Source organism: Cricetulus griseus, chromosome 4, assembly GCF_003668045.3.
Source record: "Cricetulus griseus strain 17A/GY chromosome 4, alternate assembly CriGri-PICRH-1.0, whole genome shotgun sequence".
Classification (NCBI taxonomy): domain Eukaryota; kingdom Metazoa; phylum Chordata; class Mammalia; order Rodentia; family Cricetidae; genus Cricetulus; species Cricetulus griseus.
The window spans coordinates 132,997,167-133,013,806 of record NC_048597.1 but is presented as its reverse complement, the minus strand read 5'-3'; the positions used below and the strand labels follow the sequence as shown (position 1 = coordinate 133,013,806).

The following is a 16,640-nucleotide window of genomic DNA, read 5'->3' as shown; positions in this document are numbered from 1 at the left end:
ACACACACACTTGTAGTAGGAGACTTCAACGCCCTGCTTTAACCACTAGACAGGACCACCAGACAGAAACTTAACAAAGAAACAAAAGATCTTACAAAAGTTATGACCCAACTGGGTTTAACAGATATCTATAGAACATTCCATCCAAACAAAAAAGGATATACCTTCTTCTCAGCACCACATGGCACCTCTAAAATTGACCACATAGTTACCAATAAAGCAAATCTCCACAGATAAAAAAATTGAAATAATCCCCTGTATCTTATCAGACTCCAGGCTTTGAGATTAGAATTCAACAGCAATAAATATTGCAGAAACCTACAAGCTGGTGGAAATTGAATAACACCCAATTGCACCATTCCTAGGTTGAGGAAGAAATAAAAAAAGAAATTAAAGACTTCCTAGAATTCAAGGAGAATGTAGACACAACATACCCAAACTTATGGGACACTCTGAAAGCAGTGCTAAGAGGAAAGTTCATAGCACTAATTGCCCACATGAAGAAACTGGAGAAGAGACACACTAGAGAATTGACAGAACAACTGAAAGCTTTAGAGCAAAAAGAAGCAAACTCACCACTGAGGAGTAGATGCCAGGAAATAATCAAACTGAGGCCTGATATTAATAAAATAGAAACTAGGAAAACATTACAAAGATCAATGAAACAAAGAGTTGGTTCTTTGAGAAGATCAGCAAGATAGACAAACCTCTATCCAAACTAAACAAAAGGCAGAGAGAGAGAGAGAGCACGCTAATTAACTAAATCAGAAATGAAGAGGGGGATAAAACAACGGGCACTGTGCAAATCCAGAGAATCTTTAGGTCATACTTTGAAAACCTGTACTTCACAAAATTCGAAAATCTAAAATCAATGGACAATCTTCTGGATAGATATCACTTACCAAATTAAACCAAGAACATATAAGCAGTTTAAATCGACCTATAAACCACAATGAAATAGAAGCATGAAAAACCTCCCAACCAAACAAAGCCCAGGGCCAGATGGCTTCACTGCAGTATTCTACCAGAAATTCAAACAAGAGCTAATACCAGTACTCTTCAAATTGTTCCACAGAATAGAAGCAGAAGGTATATTGCCAAACTCTTTAATGAGGCTACAATCAGTTTGATACCCAAGCCACACAAAGATACAACTGAAAAAGAGTACTACAGAACAATATCCCTCATGAACATCGACACAAAAATACTAAACAAAATGTTGGCAAATCGAATCCTTGAAAGTTTCAGAAAAATCATCCCCTATGATCAAGTAGGCTTCATTCCAGGGATGCAAGGATGGTTCAACATACGAAAATCCATCAATGTAATCCACCATAGAAACAAACTGAAAAAGAAAAACCACATGATCATCTCACTAGATGCTGAAAAATCCTTTGACAAAATCCAACATCCCTTCATGATAAAGATCTCGGAGAGAAGAGGAATAACAGGAAATATTATCTAAACATGATAAAAGCAATATACACCAAACCAACAGCCAACATCAAACTAAATGGAGAGAAACTCAAAGCGATTCCTCTAAAATCAGGAACAAGACAAGGCTGTCCACTCTCTTTATATCTCTTCAATATTGTACTTGAAATCTCTCTAGAGCAATAAGACAAGAAAAGGAGATGAAAAGGATACAAATTGGAAAGGAAGAAGTCAAACTTTCACTATTTGCAGATGATTTGATAGTCTACATTAGTGACCTGAAAAGCTCTACCAGGGAACTCCTACAGCTGATAAACACCTTCAGCAAAGTAGCAGGATACAAAATAAATTAATTTAAAAAATCAGTAGTCCTACTTTATACAGATGATAAATGCAATGAGAAAGAAATCAGAGAAACATCTCCCATCACAATATCCACAAGCAACATAAAATATCTTGGGGTAACACTAACCAAAAAAGTGAAAGACCTATACAATAAGAACTTTGAGTCTTTAAAGAAATAAATCAAAGAAGAGACCAGAAAATGGAAAGAACTCCTATGCTTTGGAATAGGTAGAATCAACATAGTAAAATAGAGGGAGACATTTTAGGTTTACAGATAAATCAAGCACTAGGGAAATGTCTGGAGATCTACAAAGATGATACCAGCTAACAATCTAAGTAACAGAGGAGAGGCTACCTTAAATGCTCTCCCCTGATAATGGGATTTATGCTTGACTTATATGCCATCTGATAGCCCTCATATAACAGCTGGTTGAAGTAGAAGCAGACACCCACAACTAATCACTGAACTTACCTGGAATCCTGATGCAGAGAAGGATGAGAGAAGAACAAAGGGATCCAGACCAGGCTTGTGAAACCCACAGAAACAGCTGACACGAACCTCGGGGAACTCTTGCTCCCCAGACTGATAGCTGGAATACCAGCATGGGACTGATCCAGACCCCAGGAACATGGGTTTCAGTTTGGAAACCACGGAAATCTACAGGACCTCCTGTAGTTGTTCAGTACTTATCCCTAGCACAAGTGTGGACTTTCAGAGCTCATTTCACATAGAGTAATACTCCCTGAGTCAAGACACATGGTGGTGGGCCTAGGCCCTATCCCAAAGGATATGATAGACACTGATGACCTCCTTTGGAAGGCTGCACCATCCAGGGAAAGCAAAAAGGACATGTCATAGGTAGGGTTTTAGTTGTGGGGGTGGTAGGAGAGGAGGGGAGGGAGAAGGGAACTGGGATTGTCATGTAAAACAATCTTGTTTCTAATTCAAGTAAAAAAATCTGAAAAAATTGGTAATCTTGCCAAAAGTAATCTACAGATTCAACATCATCCCCATCAAAATCCCAACACAGTTGTTCACAGACCTTGAAACAACAATACTCAACTTTATATGGAAAAAAACCCAGTACAGCCAAAACAACTCTGTACAATAAAAGATCTTCTTGAGACCTCACCATGCCTGACTTCAAGCTCTATTATAGAGCCATAGTTCTGGAAAAAGCTTGGTTGGCACAAAAATAGAGAGATAAACCAATGGAATGGAATTAAAAACTCTGATATTAACCGACACACCTATGAACACCTTATTTTTGACAAAGATGCTAAATCTATACAATGGTAAAAAAGACAGCATCTTCAACAAATAGTGCTGGCACAACTGGATTTGGATATTCATACGATTGCAGATAGATCCATATCTGTCACCATGCACAAAACTTAAGTGCAAATGGATCAAAGATCCCAACATAAATCCAGCCACACTGAATCTTCTAGAAGAGAAATTGGGAGATACCCTTGAACGAATTGACACAGGAGACTGCTTCCTGAACATTACACAAGTAGCATGACATAGAGATCTGCAATTAATAAATGGGACCCCCTGAAACTGAGAAGCTTCTGTAAGGCAAAGGACACAGTCAGTAAGACAAAACAACAGCCCACAGAATGGAAAAAGATCTTCACCAATCCCACATCTGACAGAGGGCTTCCAAAATACACAATGAACTCATGTAGGTGGGAGAAGAGTAGAGCAGAGAAGGAGTGAGCAGTGAGAGACAGCGGCTTAAAGAGAGTGAGTAGCAGGAAAGTTGGAACTTTTAGAGGGAAGACTGCACATGCGCACTGAGGTTCCACACATGCCCAGAGTCCTCAGCAGGCTGTAATGTGTGGCGGGTGACGTGGTGATGATGTAGCACAATTTCCTGACTGTTGTCAGGGGGCAGGGTCAGTCTCTTAAAGAGATATTGCCTATCAGCATCAAAGCCTGAACCTTTCATTCACTCATATATGAATTTTAGAGATAGAGCAAAGTATTACCAGCCTAAAATCCTCTTCACCAAAGAAACTATGAAACAAGAAGTACTCTAAGGGAAAAATGCATGGACCCCAGAGAATTTGAAGGGGCAGGATCTCCTGACCTAATTGGGAGCATGAGAGTAGGGGAGACAGAGCTGCCAGAATGAGAGGAGGAGAAGAGGAGAGGAGAGGAGGAAATGGAGGAGCTGAAATGTTGAGTTGGGGGAAGAATAGAGAGGAGCAGGATGAGAGATACCATATCAAAGGGAGCCATTATAGGTCCCAGGAGAGATCTGGCACTAGGGAGATTTCCAGAGATCTACAAGGATGACAGGAACTGACAATCTAGGCAATGGTGGAGAGGATAGCCTACATGCCCTTCCCTTATAAGAGACTGATGACTACTTTTTATGCTTCCTAGAGTCCTCATCCAGTGGCTGATGGAAGCAGAGGCAAACATCCACAGATACACTCTGAACTGAACTCTGGAACTTAGTTGCAAAGACAGAGGAATGAAGATCAAATGGGACGGTACCAGGCTGATGAAACATACAGAAACACCTGGCATGAACAAGGGTAGCGTGGACCCCAGACTGCTGTCTGGGAGGCCAGCACAGGACTGATCCAGATTCCTGAACATGGATGTCAATGATGAGGCCTTGGCACTCCAGGAGTCCCCCGGTAGTAGATTAGTATTTTTCCCTGGTGTAAGAAGGGACTTTGAGAGCCCATCCCACGTGAAGGGATGCACTCTTGGCCTGGACACATGGGGGAGGGCCTAGGCCCAGTCCAGGATATGTGGTGGACTTTGGGGAGCCTCTGTCGAGGGCCCTTCCCTACCTGGGGAGTGGAAGGAGGCTGGGTTGGGGGCAGGTGGGGGGTTGTGGGGAGCGTTGGGGAGAGGGGAAGGAGAAGGAGAAGGGATTGACATGTGAAGCAAGCTTGTTCCTAATTTGAACAAATAAAAATAAGAAAAAAATACTTAAAACATTTAAAAAAATTCCTGTATGATCTTGTGGCTTGTAGAAGTTGAATAGAGAAGGGAATGGATCTGTTGGGACATGGTGGATGGGACATATGATAAAAATATTTTTAAATTAAAACATGTTTTAAGTAATAAAATATTCAGAAAAGTAGAAGCATAAGGAGCAAACCCAATACCAGTATCACTATAATACAAAAACAAGGTACATACACAACAACAAAAAGGAAAGTACAGCCCAGCATTTCCCATAAACATACTCAAAAATTTTCAATAAACAGAATACAGCATTGCATCCAAAATATTATCCACCATGACCAAGCTCGTTTATTCAGTTCTTCAACATGTGGAAAACACACATTCAATGTTCATCTCAGTAGAAGTAGAAAAGCCTTGACCAAATACAATCTGTCTTGATGATAAAAGTCCTGGAGAATACAAGGCTGGTGAAGCTGTAGTGTTCCACACACAGTATGAATACTCTGTATAATATTTGAATTTTGATGTACAGTGCTTGTAAATTGTCGAATCAGTTCAGGTATTGTATTTGATTTAGGAGAGGAAACAGTAAAAGGAGGTGGAAGAAGAAGAGAAGGGTCATATGACAAAATCAGAGGAGCAGAAAATGAACAAAAGAATGTCCACAAACGTGGTGGGGTCATTCCTCTACTCAAAAGTAAATGTAGTTATAACATACATTTTGCTAATTTCTTCCCATTTCCTTTTTAGCTTCAATTGTTTTTATTTGTAATCTTTGTAGTGCAAGTTGTTCATAGGAAAAATAGATGGCTGTACCAATTTTCAGGATCCCACTTTGGTCACATTAACAGTTTTAGCAGCCTTCACTGTCTAACCTACAAATTTAGTTTACCTTCCAAACTGAATTTTGGGAAAATTGAAAATCAACTAAATTCAATTGAGCATGGTGGTACATACCTTAATCCTAGCATTCAAGAGGCAGAGGCAGATACAGAAGTTCCAGGTCAGCATAGGCTGTATGTAGAGACCTGACTTCAAAAAAATTAGTAGAAACATCTGAATTTTCTATTGTCTAGTAAAACATCCTTTTGTTATAGATAAATGTAGATATATTAAAGTCATCAATCTTTAGAAGCAATATGAACCCAATGAGACAATATACACAGTTCTTAGTGCTTAGTTTTTTTTTTTAATTTTTCCAACATGTGTCTTAAATTGTCTTAAACAACACAACAGTGGAATCTTTTTAGGGATCTGCTAATATCCTGATTCCTCAGACTGTAGATGAAAGGGTTTAGCATGGGTGTGACCACAGAGTACATTAATGAGGCCACCACATTGTTTCCAGAAGAGTTAGACAAAACTGAACCAAAATACTCTCCAAGCCCTGTTCCATAGAATAAGCACACCACTGTTAGGTGAGACGCACAGGTGGAGAAGGCTTTATACCTCCCACCAGCAGAGGTGATTGTCAGAATAGAAGAAATGATTTTAAAGTATGAGACAAGGACCCCTGATAAGGGAAAAACACCAAGTATAACACCCATAACATATGTGAACATGCTATTATCAAATGTGTTGTTGCATGCTAAATTTAGAAGTTGAGAAGGGTGACAGAAGAAATTAGCAATTTCCACATCTTTGAAACATTTAAGTTGTAAGGTAGCAAAATTGTGAATCAGGGAATCAAATAGGCTAGCTGAAAAAGATACTAAAACTAAGATGCCACAGCGACAAGGGTTCATAATTACTGTGTAATACAAAGGGTGACAGATGGCAACAAACCTGTCATACGCCATCACAGTCAGAAGCATACTATCCATACATCCAAAAGTGACAAAAAAAGACATCTGAGTCAGACAGCCCACATAAGATATGGATGAATATTTGAAGATTTGAAGATCTAAAAGCAATTTGGGGACTGTGGTAGAAATGAAGCCAATGTCAGCCAAGGACAGAATAGAGATGAAGAAATACATAGGAGTGTGGAGATGGGAGTCAGAGCTGACAGTCAGGATGATGAGCAGGTTCCCAAGGACTGATATCAGGTACATGGACAGGAACAACCCACAAAGAATGGGCTGCAGCTTTGGATCATCAGAGACTCCCAGAAGATAGAATTCTGAAAGATGTGTTATATTTTTTGTTTTCATTTTCATCAATACCCTTCTAAAAAGGAAAGAAATAATTATAAAAAATAATTCAAGAGATGCTCTCTCAGCCTGGACACATGGGGGAGGGTCTAGGATGATATGACAGACTTTAGGGATCCCCAATGGAGAGCCTTACTCTCCCTAGGGAGCAGAGGGGGATGGGGCAGGGGATTGGGGAGTAGAGGAGAGAGAGGGAGCAGGGACTGACATGTGAAGCAGGCTTGTTTCTAATTTGAACTAATAAGAAAATAATTTCTTGGAAAAAATAATTCAAATATAAATTTACTCTTAATTCTAGATAATTTGAATGCAAATACCCTCATTCTAGGTGTTCTATATTCTTACAGAAGTATTTTTGGGTCCCACAAAGACAATATTTGAAGTCTCTCATTATTGCTTTGTGTGTTGTTCATTTCCTGAGCACACGAATCATTTATCTACGTTCATATGAACCAGTTTAGGATACCATAGCCATTAGAGAAAAGAGGTGTGTAGTAATAATAAAGCAAATCACACTCTATTTCGACAACAAGTAGAAGTAATACTACCTTCCTATAATGAAAGATGTCAATCAAATTCAGGAAACTAAGAAGTACACTACTCAATCCTACTTTATTCTACTAATATAGTATCACACTATCTACCATAACACACACACACACACACACACACACACACACACACACACACACACACACACACATATATATATATATATATATATATATATATATATTCTAAGGGCTCTCTCTATATACATAAATGCCATCTGAAGGCTGGAATTACTAAATGAACAGTAAATTAGTTGATAGAGGTATACCAATGTATGCTTGTAAGTCCAATTATCTGGGAGATTGAGACAGAAGAAAAAAATTTACAACGTGTACTTTAGAAAAGGTCATGTTGGAAGTGGAAATGAGCAGAATGTGTTAGGTAGTGAACATGGTCAAAGTCCATGTTACCCTTAAAATCATAACTATTAAATCCAATGTTGTGTGCAGCAAATAGACAACAGTAAGATTTTAAATTAATGTCCATTTGTGAGAATAACAGAAATATTGTGACATGGGCTGGCTATGTACAAAACGACTTTTCTCAGAATAAAGTGCATAATTCATGCTTTTAAAGCATCTTAATGTGCCATTTACTTCCAGAAATTAATAATCATTCTGACTTACCTTTTAGGTTGATGCTTTTTAAATTGTTTTATATGTAACTTCTAGCTTTGGCTTTGATAATGCTCAATTTTTTCATAAAAGTAGTTTTAATTAGTTGAAGTTGTTGTTATTCACTGTTCCTGGTTAATTGAAATCAATCATATGAAGTACCTTTGGAAATCTAAAAAGTTTAGAAGTTTAAAATTTATACATGAGGGCCTTGCACTGGTGAAGCATGCCTTTGATCCTAGTACTTGGGAGGCAGAGGCAGAGGCAAAGGCAGATCTCTGTGAGTTTGAGGCCTGCCTGGTCTACATAATGAGTTTCCAGGACAGTCTCCAAAGTTAGAGAGAAACACTGTCTTGAAAAAACCTAAAAAATTACATATGTTTATTTTATTAAAACAGATAACATATAATTTGGATTATATTTTGTTGCTGTTGCTATTTTTATTGATTCCCATGTTTTATATTAGCATTGTTATATTTTTATGACAGTAAGACCTGTGATTTATATTTGAAATCCTTAGAAGCAGAGAAAGCCTGCAAGCCCATATGTAGAACTTCTTATTTGTAAGTAAACATATAGCATGCAAACCTTTAATGATATGTGGATGACTGTCTACTTCATTCTCATCTGCTTTAAATAAAACAGAGCAGTTTTGTCAGGTCACAGAATGAGAATGGGAGAAAATAAACAACACAAAATACAGGAAATAATTTAACCCAACTTTAAAGCACATGTGCAATAGGTAAAATCATAAAAGTGGTTTAAATTTATTTGTGAATAAAGTCATTTTTCTCACATATAGCACACATAATTAATACATACCTCACATGATTGTTGTATGAATTTGTTTTTAAAATATTTTCAGAAAACAATTAGGAGGAGTATTCAGTCTTATTAGTCAATATATTTAACTGGATATTTTTATAATCCAGATATCCAGACTACTGATACCATGATTTATGTTTCACAAATCATATTTCAGGTCTTCAAAATATGTTAGTTTAGGTGCACATATTACTGGGTGTTTGATATTTATGTAGATACAGTGTGCTACAATTGCTGATAGTCATAATAAACAGTATTTATGGAACCTAATATAAAAGTCAGATAATAATATTCTAAATATGCAAGATAATTTTCTACTCTGTGAGTATGAACACAACAATTTGAAATTTAGGTATTCCTTTATAGTCTCCTATTATTGACAAAGCTATGTAAAACAGAATCAGAGTTGGTAGAAACAAAATTGAATAAGATGTCTAATACCTCACTTCAAATGGCATAGTCCTCATTATAAAATAGATTATATAGCTATTCTCCCTTTTGCCTCCACAGATGGCTGGTTTGAATTTGCAATAATCTTTCCCATATCCACCATTTCTCATCTCTCATTTAGTCAAGCTTCTTTTCTGGGTCACGAACAGGCAATGCAGATCTGAACACTGTCATGCCTAGAGTCAGATGAAGGCCCACTCTCTATCCCCAGGAGATATATAAACAGAATCAGAAGCCTCTATAGCTGATTATTCATCACTTTATGGCCTTAGAGATTCAATGCAGGAACTCATAATTACACAAATGGGACCAAATTGTATTAGTCTCAATGGAATTCATGATATTAATTGTGGAAGAACAGGAGAAAGTGAATATCCTCAGTATGACTTTGGGCTCTCTGTACTTAGGTTAAACTTTTCTGTATAAATTCCTATATGTGATCCCATTTAAATCAAAATTCTATCTATTCTATCTACTTTTGTTTCCATTAATGGTCATGAACTTGACACAATTCTGTGATCCAGCAATTTATGATAAAAAGAAATGAGATTTGCTAATTCTTGTCAGTGTAGGCTCTATAGTTATTTCCAGCAAATGGGATTACATGTGGAGACAATGTACTCCAGACCTTTTATGATTATACACATATAAACATACTTCAATGATATCAATTCATTCACAGTTGTGAAAGTATCATCATGGTTTATCGGAAACTTTTATTTTTCTTCTTAGAAAGAAATACTGACAAAGTCATTATTCATATCACGTTTATAATCTTAAAATGACCACTGACTATAAAAATTCAAGTTATGAATTGCATGTGTTAAAAGGCATGATTTAGTGGCCTACAGTTTGACTTGATCCCTTTTTATTCAAACTATATTGGGACGGATGCCTCATGTTTTGAGGTGACACTATCCTAGTCTAAAATCTACTCAGAGTACTTTTGGTGATCATTTTCTTTTTTAAAAAGATTTATTTTATCTTATTTTTAAAACTTTTTATTGACTCTTTGGGATTTTAACATCATGCATCTCAATTCCACTCATCTCCTGGTCCACCATATCCTCCCTTCATCCCTGCCATGAACCCCCTGCCCCACAAAAGGAAATAATCAAAGTAAGCAAGCAAGCAAAAGCAAAAACAAAAACAAAAAGCAAAATTCAAAGCCAAAACAAAGCGAAAACCACAATAACAGAAAGATCTCTTTGCTTCTCATTCTTTCCTGTTTCTCCAACACCTCTTCAATTTTCTTGGTGGCAATGGAGGCTTTAGTGTGCCATATAATATAACTCCTTGTCCTAACAGTTTTACTGATGAATTTTTATTGCAATGAGTCACTAGTCTTGTTCAAGACCTCTGGTTTCTAGTACACAATCATCACCAGATCCTAACCAGAACTCCTCTGGGATATCTGCTAGTTGCCATGAGTCTTTGAGATCTTGTGGGTATCATTCCACAGGATCAGTCCTGTCAGCAGCTCTAGTAGTTCCTATATGAAGCAGATGCTTGGGTGGGTCACCTCAAGGCCTGGATAGGTTTGGAACAAGGAAACAGTAAAACAGTATCATTAAGTTACAGCTTTGCCATGGATGGCAAGTTCTTTTCTTTTCTGTTTCTTCCAGATGGTTATCCTTCTTTAAAGTTAATGTCTTAGAGAATACAGGGAAAACCAGTGTTCAATGATAATAGCACTAAACCTGAATTAGAAAGCTAAACAATCCATGTTTTATTGTTTACAATTCTGCTAGTAAACATTACAATAAATTGATGCTTTGAAAAATAAGCAAACAAACAAACTGAAAAATGGATAAAACTTAACTCAGAAACAATAATTTAGTAAAAACATGTCAAAGACATTGGTGAAGGTTCATACAAATTCTTTATTCAGTAACAACTTTCCTATTTAACCACACCAAGTACCAGAAGGTGCATTAAGAGGATAACCATTAAGAAAATCCTGTTGCGACCCGCCCAGGTAGGAGAGGAGTTGCTTCTGGTTCAGGTGCCCCGGTCCTAATAGGGGACAACTGACCCAAGAGGTCTGCTTATGAGATCCGAACTCAACTGGTGGGCTCCAGCACACCCAGAGACTGCCAAGGCCCCAGTAACAGTCCTGCCTCCATCCAGGAGAAGAGGACAGACATCAGAGTATTGGAACTGTTTGCATCTACCAGAAGGGAACCTTGGTCCCATACCCACCAGGAGAGGAAGAGACTCCTGCTACACACACTGGAAAAAGGATGGGAAGAAAACAATATAAAAGCACATTCAACAACAGAAAAAACATGAATGACATCACCGGAGACTAGGGACCATACACCAGCAAGACCAGAACATTACAATGCAGATGAAGTAGAAGAGAATGACCTTAAAAAATCTTCAAGAATATGATAGAGGGCCTCAAAGAGGATATGAGAAGATCCCTTAAAGAAATGGAAGAAAAAACAAACCAAAAAACACAAGATATCAACAAATATTTCAAGGATACAATTCAAGACCTAAAAACTGAATTAGAGACAATAAAGAAAGCACAATCTGATGGAATGCTTTAAATAGAAAAGCTGGAAAAATGATCAGGAACTACAGATGCAAGCATAACAAACAGAATACAAGAGATGAAAATCTCAGAAGTTGAAGCTGGGATTAAAGGTGTATGCCACCAACACCCGGCTCAAAGAAAATTTTAACTCCAACAAAGCCCTAACACAAAATATCCAGGAAATAGGGGATACCATGAAAAGACCAAACCTAAGAAAAATAGGTATAGAAGAAGGTGAAGAAATCCAACTTAAAGGCACAGAAAATATATTCACCAAAATCATAGAAGAAAACTTTCCCAACCTAAAGAAAGACATGGCAATGAAAGTACAAGAAGCCTACAGAAAACCAAATAGACTGGACAAAAAAAGGTCTCCTTGCTACATAAAAATCAAAACCCCAAACATACAGAATAAAGGGAAAATATTAAGAGCTGCAAAGGAAAAAGGTCAAATAACATATAAAGCAAACCTATCAGAAATACACCTGACGTTTCCATCGAAACTCTGAAAGCCAGAAGGTCCTGGGTAGATATTTTACCTACACTAAGAGACCACGGATACCAGCCCAGACTACTATACCCAGCAAAGCTTTCAATCAATATAGATGGAGAAAACAAGATATTCCATGACAAAACCAGATTCAAACAATACATACCCACCAATCCAGCCCTACAGAAAGTTCTGGAAGGAAAACTGCACCCAAGGACATTAACTACAACCAGTAAAATATAGGCAATAGATAATCCCACTTTACCAACAGCCAAAAGAAAAAAAATGATGGAAACTCACACATAATTTCACCACCACCACCAAATCCAAATCAAACAAGAATGAACAATCAATGGTCATTAATATCCCTCAATATTAATGATCTCAACTCTCCCATAAAAAGACACAGATTAGCAGAATGGATAAGAAGACAGAATCCATGCTTCTGCTGCATACAAGAAACACACCTCAACTTCAAAGACAGACGGTACCTAAGAATTAAAGATTGGGGAAAGATTTTCCAAACAAATGGACACAAGAAGCAAGCCAGGGTAGCAATCCTAATATCCAACAAATTGGACTTTAAACTAAAATCAATCAAAAGAGATGAAGGAGGTCACTTTCTACTCATCACAGGAGAAATCCATCAGGACAAAGTCTCAATTCTGAACATTTATGCACCAAATACAAAGGCATCCACATTTGTAAAAGAAACATTAATAAAACTCAAATCACACATATAACCACACACACTTATAGTGGGAGACTTCAACACCCCACTTTGACCACTGGACAGGAACACCAGACAGAAACTTAACAAAGAAACAAAAGAACTCATAGAAGTTATGGCCCAATTTGGCCTAACAGACATCTATAGAGCATTCCATCCAAATACAATATAATATACCTTCTCAGTGCCACATGGAGCCTTCTCTAAAAATCAACAACATATGAGGCAACATAGCAACAAGTACAAAACAAGCCTCAACAAGTACAAAAAAATTAAAATAATCCCCTGTATTTTATCAGACCACCATACTTTAAAGTTAGAATTCAAGAACAACACAAGTTGCAGAAACCTGCAAACTCATGAAAATTAAGTAATGCCCAATTGTACAATTCCTGGGCTGAGGAAGAAATAAAAAAAGAAATAAAGATTTCCTAGAATTGAATGAGAATGCAGACACAACATACCCAAACTTATGGGACACTTTGAAAGCAGTGCTAAGAGGAAAGTTCATAGCGCTAAGCTCCCACATGAAGAAACAGGAGGTAATCACACTAAAGAATTAACAGCACAATTGAAAGCTTTAGAACACAAAGAAGCCAATACAACCCGGAGGAGTAGACACCAGGAAATAATAAAATTGAGGGATGACATCAATAACATGGAAACTAGGCGAACAATACAAAGAGTCAATGAAACAAAGAGTTGGTTCTTTGAGAAAATCAACAAGATAGACAAACCTTTATTCAAACTTACCAAATGGCAGAGAGTGAACATGCAAATTAATAAAATCAGGAATGAAAAGGGGGACATAACAATAAACACGGAGGAAATCCAGAGAATCATCAGGTCATATTTTGAAAACCTGTATTCCTCAAAGTTCGAAAATCTAAAGGAAATGGACAATTTTCTGGACAGTTTTCACTTTCCAAAATTAAATGAAGAACATAAGCAACTTAAATAGACCTAAACCCCCTAATGAAATAGAAGTAGTCATCAAAAGTCTCCCAACCAAAAACAACAACAACAACAACAACAACAACAACAACAACAACAACAACAACAAAAACCTGCCCATGGCCAGATGGCTTCAGTGCAGAATTCTACCAGAAATTCAAGGAACACCTAACACCAATTCTCCTCAAAGTATTCCAGACAAGAGAAGCAGAAGGGACATTGCCAAACTCTTTTTATGAGGCTTCAATAACCTTGATACCCAAGCCACACAAAGACACAAGTAAGAAAGAGAACTATAGACCAATATCCCTCATGAACATCAATGCAAAAATACTCAATAAAATACTTGCAAATCGAATCCAAGAACATATCAGAGAAATCATCCAGCATGATTACATAGGCTTCATCCAAGGTATGCAAGGCTAGTTCAACATATTAAAATCCATCAATGTAATCCATCATATAAACAGACTGAGGGGGAAAAACACATGATCATCTCACTAGATGCTGAAAAGCCTTTGACAAAATCCAACACCCCTTCATTATAAAGGTCTTGGAGAGATCATGGAAAACAGGAACATACCGCAACATAATAAAAGCAATATACAGCAAGCCATCAGCCAACATCACATTAAATGAAGAGAAATTCAATGCAATTCCTCTAAAATCTGGGGCAAGACAAGGCTGTCCACTCTCTCCATACCTTGTCAATATTGTCCTTGAACTTCCATTTAGAGCAATAAGACAACAAAAGGAGATCACGGGATACCAATTGGAAAGGATAGTTTATGCTGGAAAGGATGTGGAGAAAGGGAAACACTACTCCACTGTTGATGGGAATGCCAACTTGTACAACAACTTTGGAAATCAGTAGGGCGACTCCACAGGAAAATGGGAATCAGTCTACCACAAGATCCAGCAATTCCTCTCTTAGGCATATACCTAAAAGAAGCACATTCATACAAGGACATCTGTTCAACGATGTTCATAGCAGCACTATTTGTTATAGCCAGAACCTGGAAGCAACCTAGATGCCCCTCAATCAAAGAATGGATAGAGGAAATGTGGTACATTTACACAATGGAGTACTACTCAGCGGAAAAAACAATGGAATCTTGAAATTTGCAGGAAAATGGATGGTACTAGAAGAAACCATTCTGAGTGAGGTATCCTAATCACAAAAAGACAAACATGGTATGTACTCACTTACATGTGGATTTTAGACATAGCATAAAGGATTACCAGCTTACAATCCACACTGCCAGAGAAGCTAGTAAACAAGGAGGTCCCTAAGAGAGACATACATGGTCCCCTGGAGAAGGGGAATGGGACAAGATCTTCTGAGCAAATTGGGAGCACGGGAGGAGGGGAGCGGGAGCTAGGAGAATGAGAAGGGAAGAAGAGGAGTGATGCAGAAGACATGAGGGAGCAGAAAGGTTGAGTCAGGGGAAGAATAGATGATAACAAGAATGGAGATACCATAATACAGGGAGACATTTTAGGTTAACAGAGAAATCAGGCACTAGGGAAATGTCTGGAGATCTACAAAGATGACATCAGCTAACAATCTAAGCAACAGAGGAGAGGCTACCTTTAATGACCTCCCCTGATAATGAGATTGATGACTGACTTATATGCCACCTGATAGTCCTCATTCAGCAGCTGGTGGAAGTAGAAGCAGACACCCACAACTAATCACTGAACTCAACTGGAATCCAGTTGCAGAGAAGGATGAGTGTTATGCACAGCAGTCCAGACCAGGCTGGCGAAACCCACAGAAACAGCTGACCTGAACATCGGGGAGATCTTGGTCCCCAGACTGATAGCTGGGATAACAGCATGGGACTGATCCAGACCCCAGGATTGTGGGTTTCAGTGAGGAGACCTCAGAAACCTATGAGACCTCCTGTAGTAGTTCTGTACTTATCCCTAGCATAGGTGTGGACTTTGGGAACCCATTCCACATAGAGGGACACTCCCTGAGCCAAGACACATGGGTGTGGGCCTAGGCCCCATCCAAAAGGATATGATAGACTCTGATGACCCCCTGTGGAAGGCTCCACCCTCCCTGGAGAGCAGAAAGGATATGTGATAGGTATGGTATTAGTTGGGGTGGTGGTGGTAGGGGAGGATGGAAGAGAGTGGGAACATGGATTGACATGTAAAACAATCTTGTTTCTAATGCAAATAAAAAAGAAAATCCTGTTGCAGCAATAGTTGAGTAAGTTGATCTCTGAGTTGCATACATATAACTATTTGTTTCACAATTCTCAAATAATATATATTTAGGCAGCTTGCACTATGAAATAAAAAAATTAAACTCATTACATGCCAATAGTAGAAAATTCAACAATTATGTGTTAGAATTCACTAAACTATAAGTGAAAATAGACTTACCAATAACACTGCATAATGAATAAGTCAACCACACTTTCATGGCATTAGCAGCAGAGACCAAAATGTCACGTCTGGAAATGTTTGTTAGCTTTCACTGCAATAAGATCTAATAAATCCTGGCAAATTCATAGTTCACGTAAAACTCCAATTATAGGTTATGTATGAATGTGTCTGTCATGAAATGTGGTAGTTCTTGGCATAATCTGTATTTCCATGGAG

The 16,640-nt window shown here is 37.9% G+C and overlaps 1 protein-coding gene across 1 annotated transcript; it reads right to left on the bottom strand.

The window, feature by feature from the left end:
- Positions 1 to 5,934: 5,934 nt before the first annotated feature.
- LOC100751544 (olfactory receptor 7E24-like) lies at positions 5,935 to 6,870 on the bottom strand. Its single transcript, XM_027411654.1, has one exon. The coding sequence runs from the start codon at positions 6,865 to 6,867 to the stop codon at positions 5,935 to 5,937; it is 933 nt and encodes a 310-aa protein (XP_027267455.1). The 5' UTR covers positions 6,868 to 6,870.
- Positions 6,871 to 16,640: the final 9,770 nt, after the last annotated feature.

What these genes read in the sequence shown, in the direction of transcription:
- LOC100751544 (XM_027411654.1), bottom strand. Translation starts at nt 6,867, where the DNA reads ATGAAAACAAAAAATATAACACATCTTTCAGAATTCTATCTTCTGGGA.